This window comes from Melospiza georgiana, chromosome 6 (genome assembly GCF_028018845.1).
Source record: "Melospiza georgiana isolate bMelGeo1 chromosome 6, bMelGeo1.pri, whole genome shotgun sequence".
Lineage (NCBI taxonomy): Eukaryota > Metazoa > Chordata > Aves > Passeriformes > Passerellidae > Melospiza > Melospiza georgiana.
This window is the reverse complement of record NC_080435.1, coordinates 15,466,403-15,479,442: the sequence shown is the minus strand read 5'-3', so window position 1 is coordinate 15,479,442 and position 13,040 is coordinate 15,466,403. Positions and strand designations below refer to the sequence as shown.

The 13,040-nt window shown below is 42.5% G+C and overlaps 2 protein-coding genes across 4 annotated transcripts in view; one reads left to right on the top strand and one right to left on the bottom strand.

Moving 5' to 3' along the window:
* Positions 1-7,195, top strand: part of TRPM5 (transient receptor potential cation channel subfamily M member 5) — a 37,074-nt gene extending 29,879 nt beyond the window's left edge. Inside the window, exons 19-24 of the mRNA XM_058027039.1 lie at positions 152-320; positions 1,019-1,197; positions 1,629-1,761; positions 3,680-3,752; positions 4,586-4,676; positions 5,707-7,195. Of these exons, the coding sequence (XP_057883022.1) occupies positions 152-320; positions 1,019-1,197; positions 1,629-1,761; positions 3,680-3,752; positions 4,586-4,676; positions 5,707-5,807 (746 nt within the window). The 3' untranslated portion in view covers positions 5,808-7,195. The remainder of the gene's footprint in view (positions 1-151; positions 321-1,018; positions 1,198-1,628; positions 1,762-3,679; positions 3,753-4,585; positions 4,677-5,706) is intronic.
* A 28-nt stretch (positions 7,196-7,223) lies between these two features.
* Positions 7,224-12,508, bottom strand: TSSC4 (tumor suppressing subtransferable candidate 4). Of its 3 annotated transcripts, XM_058026276.1 has the most exons (4): positions 12,362-12,420; positions 11,868-11,994; positions 10,991-11,063; positions 7,224-9,933 (listed from the first exon to the last, which is right to left on the bottom strand). In XM_058026276.1, the coding sequence occupies exon 4, from the start codon at positions 9,843-9,845 to the stop codon at positions 8,811-8,813; it is 1,035 nt and encodes a 344-aa protein (XP_057882259.1). In that variant the 5' UTR covers positions 9,846-9,933; positions 10,991-11,063; positions 11,868-11,994; positions 12,362-12,420; the 3' UTR covers positions 7,224-8,810. The 3 variants fall into 3 exon arrangements, with proteins under 3 accessions (XP_057882259.1, XP_057882260.1, XP_057882258.1); XM_058026277.1 differs by lacking the exons at positions 10,991-11,063; positions 12,362-12,420 and adding an exon at positions 12,424-12,508; XM_058026275.1 differs by lacking the exon at positions 10,991-11,063.
* Between the last annotated feature and the right edge of the window lie 532 nt (positions 12,509-13,040).

Sequence of the window (13,040 nt, the reverse complement as noted above, 5' to 3'; positions counted from 1 at the left end):
TCTGCAGTGTCCTAGGGCTGCAAATACCTTGCACAACAATCCAATGTGTTTTTATGTACACAACATGATTACACTTCCACACAACCAAAGAAAGAAACACAGCATTAGGATTTGCCATAACTATTTTTTTTTCCTCCATCTTCCCTTGCAGCATCACGAACTTATCCCAGGAACTGCACATTTAACCCCCTGCAGATCCTGCAGGAGAACACTCCATCCTGCCCCAACAGCTACGCCAACTGGCTTGTCATACTCCTGCTGGTCATCTTCCTGCTGGTCACAAACGTCCTTCTCATGAACCTCCTCATTGCAATGTTCAGGCAAGAGGGATTTCACTACCTATCAGGACAGAGGCTGCAAAGCCTTAAGTGGATGTCCACATTTTCTACCTCACTGTTGGCTATTCCTTTTAAAATACACTTGTAATTTTCCTAATGAATATTACTCGGGGGTCGATAGGCAGAATCCTGTGATCAGACAGCTCTAAAGTTTTCATCATCCTTACTCTGGTCGGATGGGAGACAAGGAGAAAAGAAGCCTCTTTTACTGCTAAAAATTCAATTAAACATGCACAGAAGGGTCCGAGTCCCTGGCTGTGTGGAGCCACAAATCTGCAGGTGCACAGCAGCCTTAAACTTGGCAGGCTTTACAGTGGATGATTTGCACATCAGGGAAATGCTTGTTGTCAACACAGTTAGTAATGATTCATTTGGTTGAAGAACTGATGTGGCATGTTTGCTGATCTTTCCTGAGAAAAGTAGAATTATCTTTCCTAAAAAAAAAAAAAAAATCAAAAATGCCAAACAAAACAAATGTATCTTTTAACATTTGAAGACTGCAACTGCAATTCTTGTAGTAGCTAAGAATTCGCGTAAACTTTAGATTAAATTAACACTACTTGCTGACCTTGCTGTTCTTTTTTTAAAGTAAATACAGGACTAAATTTTGTTCTATTCATCTTTAGCTTCTTGTGGTGAAAAGAGTTACATGTTTTATTCCTCCCCCCCTCAAATTACAGTTACACTTTTCAAGTTGTCCAGGGCAACACAGACATCTTCTGGAAAGTGCAGCGCTACAACCTGATTGTTGAATACCATGGCCGGCCTGCCTTAGCACCACCATTTATCATTATCAACCACATTATTCTGGTTCTCAGAAGGCTCTTCAACAAAATGGAACACAAGAAAAAACACCTGGGTGAGTTATTAACAAATGTGATCAAGCAACTGTAGAGCCTGACTCTCTCCAAGGACATGGTGCATACACAAAACACAGAGCTAGATGGATTTCCTTAAGCTGAGAGTCACAATTTAGTTTTAACAAAGAGTGCCAGGAGAACACAAACAAAAAACTAAGGTTTATAATTTAAACTATGAACACTTTCCCGCAGTGCATTTCTTGATGCATCATAGTTATTACAACAAAGGTAGCAATATAAAATGGGTTATAGGGATTTGATTTCTGAAGATTTAACAATTTATAGGTTTAGGGAATAGTTGTTTCATTTGCTTGTGAGTTTTACCAATTATTAAACCTAAAAAGACCCCTTCCTTTAGCATAACAACTTTTCACTACTAGTATCAGAGAAAAAGGGATAAAATATAATTCTTATTTTATTTTTCCTACAGAAAGAGATCTTCCAGTGGGCCTAGATCAAAAAATCATAACATGGGAGCTGGTGCAAAAAGAACATTATCTCGTAAACCTTGAGCAAGAAAAGAAAGAAAGCAATGAAGAAAGGCTGAAGGCCACATCTAATAAGTAAGTTATTCTGACCCACAGTGAAAGTAACTTGCAAGCTGAAGAGCTTTCATTGAGTTCAGCATTGATGTTCTTGTAAAGCTTACATAAAGGGTCCAGCTGGAATGCAGTTAGGAAACACAGAGCCATGAAAAAATGTGAGGCCAGCAGCACTACAATGTTAGTGTTTGTCACTCCTGAAGTATGTACAATTATAGACCTGCAAGTTCCAGCCAAATCTGTGGCCAAGCTCAAAGAAAATCTTATTCATGAAGAAAATGGTGGAAAACCAGTTTGTTTGCTAGACCGCAGCACACGTAATTACTTCCCCTGTTGGAATACAACACAGACTTCTGAATGGAAGTTTAAGATACCTTGAATTAACCACAGATGCAGAAGAACAAATACTTATGCTTTTATGGCATGGGACTGAGTCTCCATTTGTATACCTCTCTATACTTCCCCACTAGGAATACCACTTGAATTGGTTTAGTCTGATAAAGTATAAGTCCTAGATTATTATTCAGAGGTTTAAACCTTTAAGTGAGATACAAAGTAGTCATATGCAGGGAGAACAGAAACATCTAAGACAGAAAAACACTCCTTTAAGAAGCTTTTAATACATATTCCAGCTGTTTTCTCTTACAATAAAACAGACTTCAAACAGAGGCACAATGGGTGTGAAAGGTACCATAATAAGAAAATTCCATGGAAATGTTCCTGTGCTGTCTGCTTTTTTTCAAAATAAACCTCCAACTCACAGAACAGCTGGAAACCAGAACAGCATACTTCCATTCTTGGAAAATACTCCTCTCCCTCTAATTCACATAGACCTTAATTCATAATAATTTAGAATGGCTATATAGGTTTAAACTTGAGTCTCATAAGCAGATCACTGACAAACCCCAGGAGTGAGAGCTCAAGTTGAGAAAATGCAATAAATCTATGTGCAATTCTTCCAAACAAAGGGTACTATATCCTTATATAATAAAGATGGTACATTGTAGGTGAAGTTGCTGGAGGGGAACAGTGAGAATTCGTCTGGCTTCACAATATTTCAGGTATAGCAGAGCCAGAGAAACACTGGAAGAGATTCAGATAAACACCACTACCCCCAGTGGTTTTTATTTTTGCTCTTAGGTTGTAGCCATGTGGTTTTGAAATCTTAGGAAACCCTCAGGAATTGATTCTTTGAACTTTGGCTGCACTGAACCAATGTCAAAATGCATTAGACCCACCCAGCAGCAGGTGGGATTGGAACATTGCCTGTGAGAGGGAAACTTTGAAAGAGTAGCTGGGAGAAACCAGAGAGGGATTTGCCAACCCTATGAGGAATCAGATGCTAGGAATAAGGAACTGATGGGAGAACAGGTGAAGGATGCAGAAAGCATGGGGATAATTCAGCGATTTGGAGGCACCATGTGGAAGCTCCTTAAGCAATCCCTGTGGACTGCAGGGAAAAAGGGATTTGACTATCAAGCCAGCTTCCAGAAATGAAAGTTTGCATAAATTTTAAGTGGCTGTTCTCTGTTGTGGCCTCCGTTCTCACACCAGGACCAGTTTCCATTGGGTACTGATGTTTCCAGGTAGGAAAGACAAGTGCTCAAAAGACAGAGCAGCTCCTTTCTACTGCCCTTGATTTCCACAGCAACTGAGGCTACGGGGCCCTCACCAGAAGCTGAATAGCTGCCCTGACCTGTCAGTTGTGAGTCCTTGGGCACCAGGTGCATGAGAGTGTTCCAGGGATGCTGTTCTGCCCAAAAAAATACTTCTGTGAACACCTTAAAAGGACAAAACTTTTAGGGGGCTGTGGGATGTCTAAGCAGCACAGAGCTGCAGCGAAGGGCCATGGGTATAGTAAAGTTGGACATGGTTTGTGTTTTATGATTTCTTCTGAAGCCTCTCCTTTTTGCTCAAGGTGTTTGCTTTGTTTCCACAGGGTGGATAATTTGTCCAAGTATTTTAGTGGATTGAAAGAACAAGAAAAACGATTTAAAGTTCTGGAAGCCCAGGTAAGTAGTATTTTCTAGGCATTTATATCAGCTTTAGAATTTCATCATCTTTCTCTCATTTAATGGTGGTTTGGCAGACCCCACTTAGGGATAAAGGGACAGAAAAACAGATCTTTATTACGGTTTCACTTTCCTTATTGCTTCTTGGTGATAAATGTATGTAAAGAAAAATGTCTAAACTCCTGTAGAAAGGAGAAAAGGGAATTCAACATTTCTTGCTTTCTTTGGTAGTTCACTTGAGAGTGTTTATTTTCTCTGTTAAGGATGCTTCTGGAATGAAATGCTTAATCTCCTCCCCTCCCCCCCCCTTCTTGTCCTTCTCCTAATATTTTCTTTTTTTTTTTTTTAATGTCAGTTTGGAAAAGACACATTCTGTCTGATCTGACCTAATCATCTTGTACATCTAATTTTCTTAAGATACCAAGTACCAACACTCAAAAGGGAAGTGTCCAACATGCAATTATGAAATCCAAATAATAGCAGGAAATTCTGTCTCGAGCTTTTGATGACAAACTCTCACAATATAAACAAACAACATTTCTTACACAGCCTGAAAATGTTAAACCACCTGCTATGTAGCACAACTCTTATTGTTTTCTTTATCTCTGCCACTCTCCTGTATAATTCTGGCCTCGCTGAAAATTCTTTATCTTAATACTCCTGATACAGTTTCCTGCTCCCTTCTTATCCCTTTTATAGCTTCCTGAAAAAAGTCAAGCTATACAGGTCCAACAGAAACACACAAGGAATGCTTTATTAAGTTTGTGCCAGCCTGAGGTCTTGCAATATCCTCACAAAAGAGGGCAGGTATTTAATCACTGCCTATTTTGTAGATTTGCTACTGTACAGCTGTTATCTCCTCCATGGCAGAAGTTTTAACCAAAACCAACCTCTTGTGCACTCAACCAGCTCCAAACTACACATGTAAGTACTGAAAACAATCATGGAAAAGGTAATTAATACAGCTGAACAATGTAGTTTAAAAATGCAAGGTGGAAAAATAAGATTGGAAAATTACCCTATAAGGAGCTTCCTAAGGTTATGGGAATATAATCAGGGAACAGAATATTCTTAGTTCAGAATGAAAAAATTACCTTTTGTAAAATACATTTACAAGCCTTGGGCAAGGACTGTCACTCAGGGTGAGTTAGAATAATCTCACCCAGTTCAAACACGTGAACAAGTATCTATTTGCAACAGAGGATTCCCTTGGGCGTTTCTTGAGTCCATGAGATAATTCTACAGAATTATTACCAAAGTATTTAAAATGCATAGCAATAATCATTAAAAATCAAAACTGAGCAAGTCTCCTATTATTTTTTTAATTGACAGAATTCATTTGCCTTTAGAGCTGCACCCATTTCTGTCAGTTAAGAATTGTGTCCTGTGTCCCAGGGCTCCACTGCATGGAGTTTTAATCATTAGAGACAGGAACAAGCTAGTTCTCAGCCACTGCAGGATATCCAACACAATAAAGACTTTGGATACCCTTCTTAATGACCTATTTCAATATCAACCTAATGCTACCACACAAAACAGCCTCCAAAACCCATAAATTGAGCACATATACTACATGGAAAAAAGTAGCTGGAAAACTCAAAGTCACAACATGACAGGACCTCAAGTCACACAAATGTGAGCTGACCTCAAGCTTTATTTAATTCTGTCAGAAGTTAATATAACACTTATGTGAGTTGCTTCATTATCAGTATTCCAATAAAACAACTCCATCCCATAGCAGGCTTCCCAGACATTTTGATACTGTAACTGCATAAAAGACCAGAAATTTAAACAGCTGAAAAATAACCGTGTTTATCATTTACTGAGCAAATGCAAAGTAATACAATCTACAGTGTCTTTTTTTCAACATTTTGAAGTTTCTTAAGCTATTACTACTATGTGCCCCTTGTGCTAAGGCTTTTAAACGAGTACATGACTTTGCCAATCCTAATAGGTGTGAAGAGTGCCAACACAGAAGTGCCTTTGCCACAAAGAAGGGAAAGAGAAGAGCGTGCAGATCAGTTTGAGACTGACATTGAATACATTGATAACTAAATTTTATTCTATTTCTTCACATTAAACCTTTTGTCCTACTGAACTACTGTAGAAGTAAAATCCTAATCTCTTGAAGGCCTAAGGGCAACAAGCTCCCTATGCTAAGCACTATCAGTGCCTGACATTCCTAAGGATTTCTTGGTCTTTCTCCTTCAATTTCCTGGGCTTTGTTTCCTGCTGCTTCCGAAGCACTCGATCCTTTCTCCAAAACCACTCCACAAATAGCATTAAAACTTTCTCCTCCAGGGTGACTCTACCACCTTATTTTCTAAATACCATTTGTTCTCCAGATACCACACCCTCAATTCACCATCAGCGCTGCCAAATTCCACACTTCCCTGTTCTAGGGAGTCTCCCTTTGGAAGGGCAGTCGCTTACGCACTTAAAAACAAGCTCCTTCCTTGGCCAAGACATCAAGCTTGTACTCCTGAGCTGCTTAAAAAAAGGAAATCAAGAAAAAGTTTCCAAGGAAAGGGCTGAACACTGAAACATTACAAAACATACAGTTCCTGGAGTTCCTACAACTCTCAAACAATTGCACTCACCGGCTTCTCTTCCCACACTGGCTCCTGTGATGCATTCCTTTGCTGGTATTCCTTTGCTGGTATTCCTTCCAAAGGGCTCCTCACTCAACCTCAGAGAGTGGAATCACCTGGTTTTTGTTGGGCCCATGGCCCATCACAGCTGCTGCCAGTTCCCTGCTGAAAAGGAGCCTTTGCCTCCATGTATCACACCACATGGAATACCTCCTCTACATCTAAGCATCTGATTTCATTCTACTTTTCTTTCTCAAGGGTCAGGGGAAAAAGAAATCACCTAAGAGACTTTAAAACAAGAATGTGTACCAAGAATTATCGTACAGTCTAAGAATTTGGGCTGTTTGTGGCTTTTTCCGTTACTTAAACTGGCTTGTACATTTTTAGATATAAAAATTCACTGGCTTTATTTGAATTTTGCAAGATATACCACAAAAATATCAATACCATTCTCTAAGGGGAAATTTCCTTGGAATAATATAAACAGCATCAGAAGGGGGAAGTATTGGGCTGTGTCTGACTCTGATACAAACTTTAACTGCATTTCCTCACATGTATAATATTGTCTCTATGCAATGTAATTGTAGATTGTACAAAAGCTTTCTGTTACCAGAGGTGGAAAAAAAAATAAATCTCAGCTCTGACAAAAATGAGCCTTTTATTACCAGATATTAATCTTGTTATGATGGCTTAATGAAACAGGCATTTGTCCAGTTTATTCAGCTGTGCCCCAGACCTGTGACTCCATTAGCAGCGATGGAATTTTGATAGTCCTACCTGTTCCTCACCCTGGGCAAGCAGAACTCATAAACCCAGTAAGTTTGAGTAACTGAGCTGCATTTTTTTGTTAAGAAATAATATCTTACAAAAAAGATACAAAAAAAAAAAAAAGATATCTCACAACAAGCATTCCTTGCTCTTGGTAGCAGTTTCCATTTTGAAATGGCTACTATTTTAATGTGATCAGCACACTAATTATCCACTGGAACCCAAAATCTATCCATTGGGACCTGCTGTGTGTGTCCACTCACATGCACTGGAACAACCAAGGTATTTAGCAATGACCCACTAAGCAATGTGCATCCAACTGCACACTCATGAGAACATACATTCTGCTCTGAAAACTAAAAGGTGACTTTGGAAAAATGGAGCACAACTGCTCCTTTTACACTGTTTTCTGCTTCTTTTACCCAATGATGCATCAGTTCAAACACAAAGCCCAAGTGATTTGGGCCTCCCAGTTAGTAACTGTTAAAATGAAGTCACCCCCTCAAACACCCTTCAGAGTTTGAGCAAGCACAATCTACCAAGAAATATCACAAACTCTTAAAAATTAATCTTTCACTACACAATTGTAAATACTACTCTTGGGATTGGTTCATTTAGAATAATGACCAAAAAAATGTCAGTCCAAAGTGACCTGAACTAATTTGAGTCTCAAATCATGTAACCTTTCAAAGAATTTAATCTTTCAACCTTAGTTATTAAATTTACTAGCACTATGGAAAAAACCCACTCTATTTGACATTCCCTACAATGTGATTCATTGTATGAGATGACTCATCCTATGAGGGGATTATACATTGTAAAATGATTGAAAATGTTAAAAATGTGAGGTTTAGAATCTCTAACACTTGAGGGAAAAGTTAACAAGATGGCAAAGTTAGAGTAACACTTTAAAAAGTTTTCAAGGCAGTTTAGGAATCAAATAAAATGTTTGGTAAAACTCTTGCAGCTGCATTACTCAGTGTGGTTCAGACAAGAAATCAAGTTACAACCAAAAGTTTATTGTATCACATAGAAAAAAAAAAGTCTCCAGTTCTGGTATAAATAGCTGATTCCCACAAATGCCCCAATCCACATATAGAATCAGTATGGAAGCAGCACCTCCTGGAAAGGACATACAAAGGTGCAGATCCTCACATCATGTAACTGGGCACTGCTGTGCTTTCACCCTCAATGGCAATGACAGAAAGATGTTTTTAAACAAAAAAGTTAAAAGGTTTTCCTCCCTGGGACAGGGCCAGAAGAAATCACATCCAGTGGAAGACTAGGTTTTATTTTCATAGTTCAAAAATCTCTACATAATGAGCTCATCACCTTGTCTCCAGGATTCCACAGGATTTGGGAGCAATTCCAAAACTGGGAGTTACTAGGAAGCCCTGCAACCGTTTAGCTAACACTTCTGTTTCTTTGGATACTTCAGCCCTGGAGTATCACACTTTATTCTATTCTGCCAGGATGCAACTATCCTGTGCCCATGGAGTTCTCATAAACAAAAAGGCTGGAGGTTATTTTAGGTAGCTTAATTTCTAACAATATAAAACATTCTTGGTGGCTATGATGCAAACTGTTGGACAAAAAGCTATCATGCGGTTTTCAGACCAGAAAGGGGAAAAAAAATAAAAAAGAGAAGTTAAAAAATGACCAAGACAAGTCCTGGGATGTCTCCAATGTGCTTCATCCTTCAGGACTCTTCTTCCTCCCCTTCATCATCTACTTTAGGTCGGAAATTTTTCCTGCTCTTCTTCTTACTGCAGTGGAATCCAACTGTTCCCAGCGATGGCTCTTCACCTACACCACTAAGCCTTGCATCAGGTTTATGTTCTGTGTTCTGGTCCCCTTCCATCGTGCACTCCTCCTCCTCTGCTGCCTTTCCACTGTCACTGTCTAAGTGCCCCAGCTCAACCTTATCTTCTTCCCTCAAATCATCAGCCTTCTTAAGAGATTTTCCTTTCAGATCTGTCTTCACCTGTTTTTTATCATCCTCCCCTGTAGATGTTTTCTTTTCCAGTCTATCAACACCTCTTTTGGTTGGTTTGGTGAAGACAATCCTCCCAGCTCCACAGCTGGAAGGGTCCTGGTTGAAGGACTGGGTGTAGCTGTCTTGAGTAGCCGAGCTCTGTTGCTCCCCTCTTTTCTTCAAACCCCCTAGAAATTCCATGGCCACTGCCCTGTTAGTCTTGTCACTGCACTCTGAAACTCCCTCCAGGCTGTATTTGGTCCAGCGCTCCGGGTGTGCCACGTAGTCAGGCACTGCAGGAGAGGTTCTGGGAGCCTGCACTGCTCTGGCTTGCCTTCCCATGTTTTCTGGGACCAGGTTACCTGAAACTGTGGTTGGAGGCAATGGGCGCTTGAACCTCCCATCAACAACATTATCTTCAGGCATAGAGGGCACAGACAGCCTGGCTGCCTCTTCCAGGCAATCAAAAATGCTCTGGCTACGGAGAGAGAATGTAGAACTCATGCCCTTCAGATGGAATGGCTGCACAGGAGATCTGCTGTTTGATGAGTCAGGTGTCTCTCCTGATCTGGAATCCCCTTCATCTACAGATGGCTCCTCGGGAGATATTGTATCAACTTCTGCTTCATCCGCCAGCCCCAAGTCATCAGAGTCAGAATCGCTGAGTGACACCGTGTCTGAGGGCAGAGCTCCTTCAAAGTCTCTGCCACCATCAGCCACTATCCCCAGAAAAGGTTCACCTGCCTCCTGCTCTCCCATCTTCAAGCTGTCACTCCTCTGAGGTCTTTGACGTAGGCCCAGGAACAACTCTAAATACACTTTTCCAAATGCCCAGCAAGTTTAGTGCCTACAATACAAAGGAACATAAAAACTTAACTGTGAAATGAGAACCAAGAATGAAACCATCACTCTGTGTCATGCAAAGTAATTATAACTGCAATATAACAGTTAGCTGTGCTTTAGGGATTCCCAAGCAATTTTGCTTCAAATTAAAGCATTATTTAAGGAATGAATGCACATTAAAATTAAAGATTTACACAGGACTGAATACAAGAATATGAAGTAATTGAAAGTAATGCTACCAAATTTCTTTACAGGTAACATCAGTTCCAATTACTAAAAGATGAAGATAAAGCTCTTGAGTTAATCTGAATCCCCCAAAGCTGTCTTATTACATCTTCCAGGAGACAGCAATGAGCTCTGCATATTATACCCTGTGTTTATTCACACTGTAAACATCCACAAAACACATCCAATTTCTCACACTTTGATTTGGCCAGTACAGCCCTTACTGCACTAGCTCTGTACCTGCTGTCCCAATAGGCATCATGTTGTGCCTATCACAAAGGTCACTATCACTGATCCATATCAGTGACAGAAAACCCACAAAAATATCAGGGCCACTGTTTCAAGTCTGCTTTAATGTGGCATAAAGTACAAGCTCCACTCCCTCCTTTGGCTTCATGCTCTCAAGTCATTGCTAGATTCCAGGAACTGGAAAACCAGCCAGCTCAAGAAATCAATCCCACTGGATTAAGAAAACTAATCACTCATGCCATGCTCACACATGGAAATGAGGAGAGACTGCAATCACAGGCCTGCAAGAGCTGGCCCTTCAGTCAGTGAATGACAGCGTGATTTGAAGCCTGACTACCAGGAGCAGCTGGAATACCTGCCAGTGCCACCTGCTTGAAGGGAACCTCGCTGAATTCAGGTGGTTGATGATGAAGCTACCACTTGCTGGGCAACTGGAAACAGAGCTGGTGCTCACACACATTTTGGTTCAGCTCACGTGACTTATGGAAACAGCTCTAACATATTATTAGAATAAGCTTGACTACCTAATTATAGGCTCTTCTGAAACGATGCAGTAAACAGACATGGAAAGTCTGTTAGTCACTCACTTTCTCTTGAGACTGAGTCAGCTTCCCCTCCTGAGGGTCAGTTAAAGCCACCAAAGATCTCAGCACTTCCACCCTAGAAAACAAACATTTCCATCATGATACTGGAAATGTAGTTTTAAAAATAATTCTGTCTCCCTGAATCATCCAAAGCTGCAAACTGGGTTCTAATTCTGACAGAAACTCATGGTGGTATAAAAATCTGTAGATATTATTGAATTTTTGGCAGAAGAACAGCACACAGCCTAATAACGCAGGCACCACTATATTTACCCAGCCTCCACACTCGCACTGCCAACTTTATCCTGTAGAACAGAAGGGAGGTTTTAAAAAAAAAATCAAGCTGTAATTTGCATGTGCAAAGGATTAAATAAACAGTATTAAATGCAGCTGAGAAAATACAATAATAATAGTTATGCATTGTAAACATTAAGTGCTGCTAAGTAGTAAGACCATGGGTAACACAGGCTTGTGTTTTCAAAGAAAGGTCATGTTCAAAGTTAGGGCCAGATTGTTATGAAGCACAAAACACAGAGAACCTTCTGAGGAGTGCTATGTTCCATGTCAAGTCTGGCTGTCTTTGACAGAAAGGATCTGATAGCTACTTTTGAAAACACTGCTCTCCATGTAACCATAGCAGGAAATAATCTTAAAACTGAGCCTTCTGCTCAGTTTTGCAACACATGAAAATTAATGACAACTACTCAGAAAAGGCCTTGAATAAAGGCCTGTTTTCCGATGGCAATAGGGCCATCAGGGCCATCTCTTGTCTGAGGGCACCTACACAGAAAGAAGAAATTCTGCTCCTAAGGAAATGTTTTAGCCTTAACAAAGTTAGTGGCCAAACATGCTGGCCCTCACACACCCCAGCCTCACTCACAGGTTTGTTATGGTGACGTGACCACAGCACGACTCGGCAAGGATGTTTCTCCGGAAAGGAAGGTTCCCACTGGGCTCCTCCATCCTGGCGCTGCTCAGCCAGACTCGGTGCGTCTTCCTGCTGCCTCCTGTGAGGGGGACGGACACCTCAGTCACCGCAAACCACGGCCACGGGCCCGCTCTCACGGCGCACAGAGCACCGCACCGAAGCCCACACAGTCCCTCGGGACAGAGACCCGCGCCAAGGAACAGGGAAAAGAACATAGGCCTCTGGGCACTCGCCCCGCGCAGGGCAAGGTCACGGTGCAGCCCCAGCCGTGCTGCCCCGGCCCCAGCGCCCTTCGCGGCCCGGGATGCTGCTGGATACGAACGGCCCGCTCCACACGCGGCCCTCGCTGGCCCTGCACCCCGGGCACCGCCACCCGCCCGGGCACAGAACGCAAACCGCCGGGTAAGGGACGGGAGAGGGGAAAATGGAAGGGGGAGCCCCCGTACCCCGACACCGCACAGCCCCAACACTTTCCACGGCAGCCGCACGCCTTGCCCGCCTTTCCTACCTCTGCCCCTCAGCCCGCGGCTCGTCGGGACACCGAGTCCCTGCCAGGCTCCGCGGAGGGGCCACAACGGCGGCAGGACCACAACTCCCGGCGGGGAGAGCGGCGAGGAAAGGGCCGGCGCCTCCGCGCTCCGCCTCTCTCGGGGCTCCTGGGAGTTGTAGGCGGCCACCTTGCCTCGGCGGAGGACATTTTGCGAGCCGGGGAGCAGGGCGAAGCTGTGTTGGGCGGCGGGACTACAGCTCCCAGGGCGCACCGCAGCGCCGACATTTCGCAGCCTGTGCGGGCCGTGCCCGGGGCTCGGTGCCCGGCCGGGTGAGGGGCTCGGTGCGGGGCACCCCCGAGAGCCGCGGTGCTGCCGCGGCGCTGCCCGGCGCCGTGAGGGGCAGGCACGGCACCGCCGCCGCCTTCCGCAGTCGCAGTCTGGGAAAAAACCCCCATGTCACAGCTTTTGTTCTCATCGGAAAAGCAGGGCTTGGCCACCACAAACACATCCGAAGTTTTCTGGGTTTTTTTTGTTTTTTTTTTTTTTTTTTCCTCTTACGTGTTTATTCTCAAACCAGAAAACCCCAAGTCGCTTGAGGCATAAAACCACTGTCCATCCAAATAAAAAAGTTTCC

What these genes read in the sequence shown, in the direction of transcription:
- TSSC4 (XM_058026277.1), bottom strand. Translation starts at nt 9,845, where the DNA reads ATGGGAGAGCAGGAGGCAGGTGAACCTTTTCTGGGGATAGTGGCTGAT.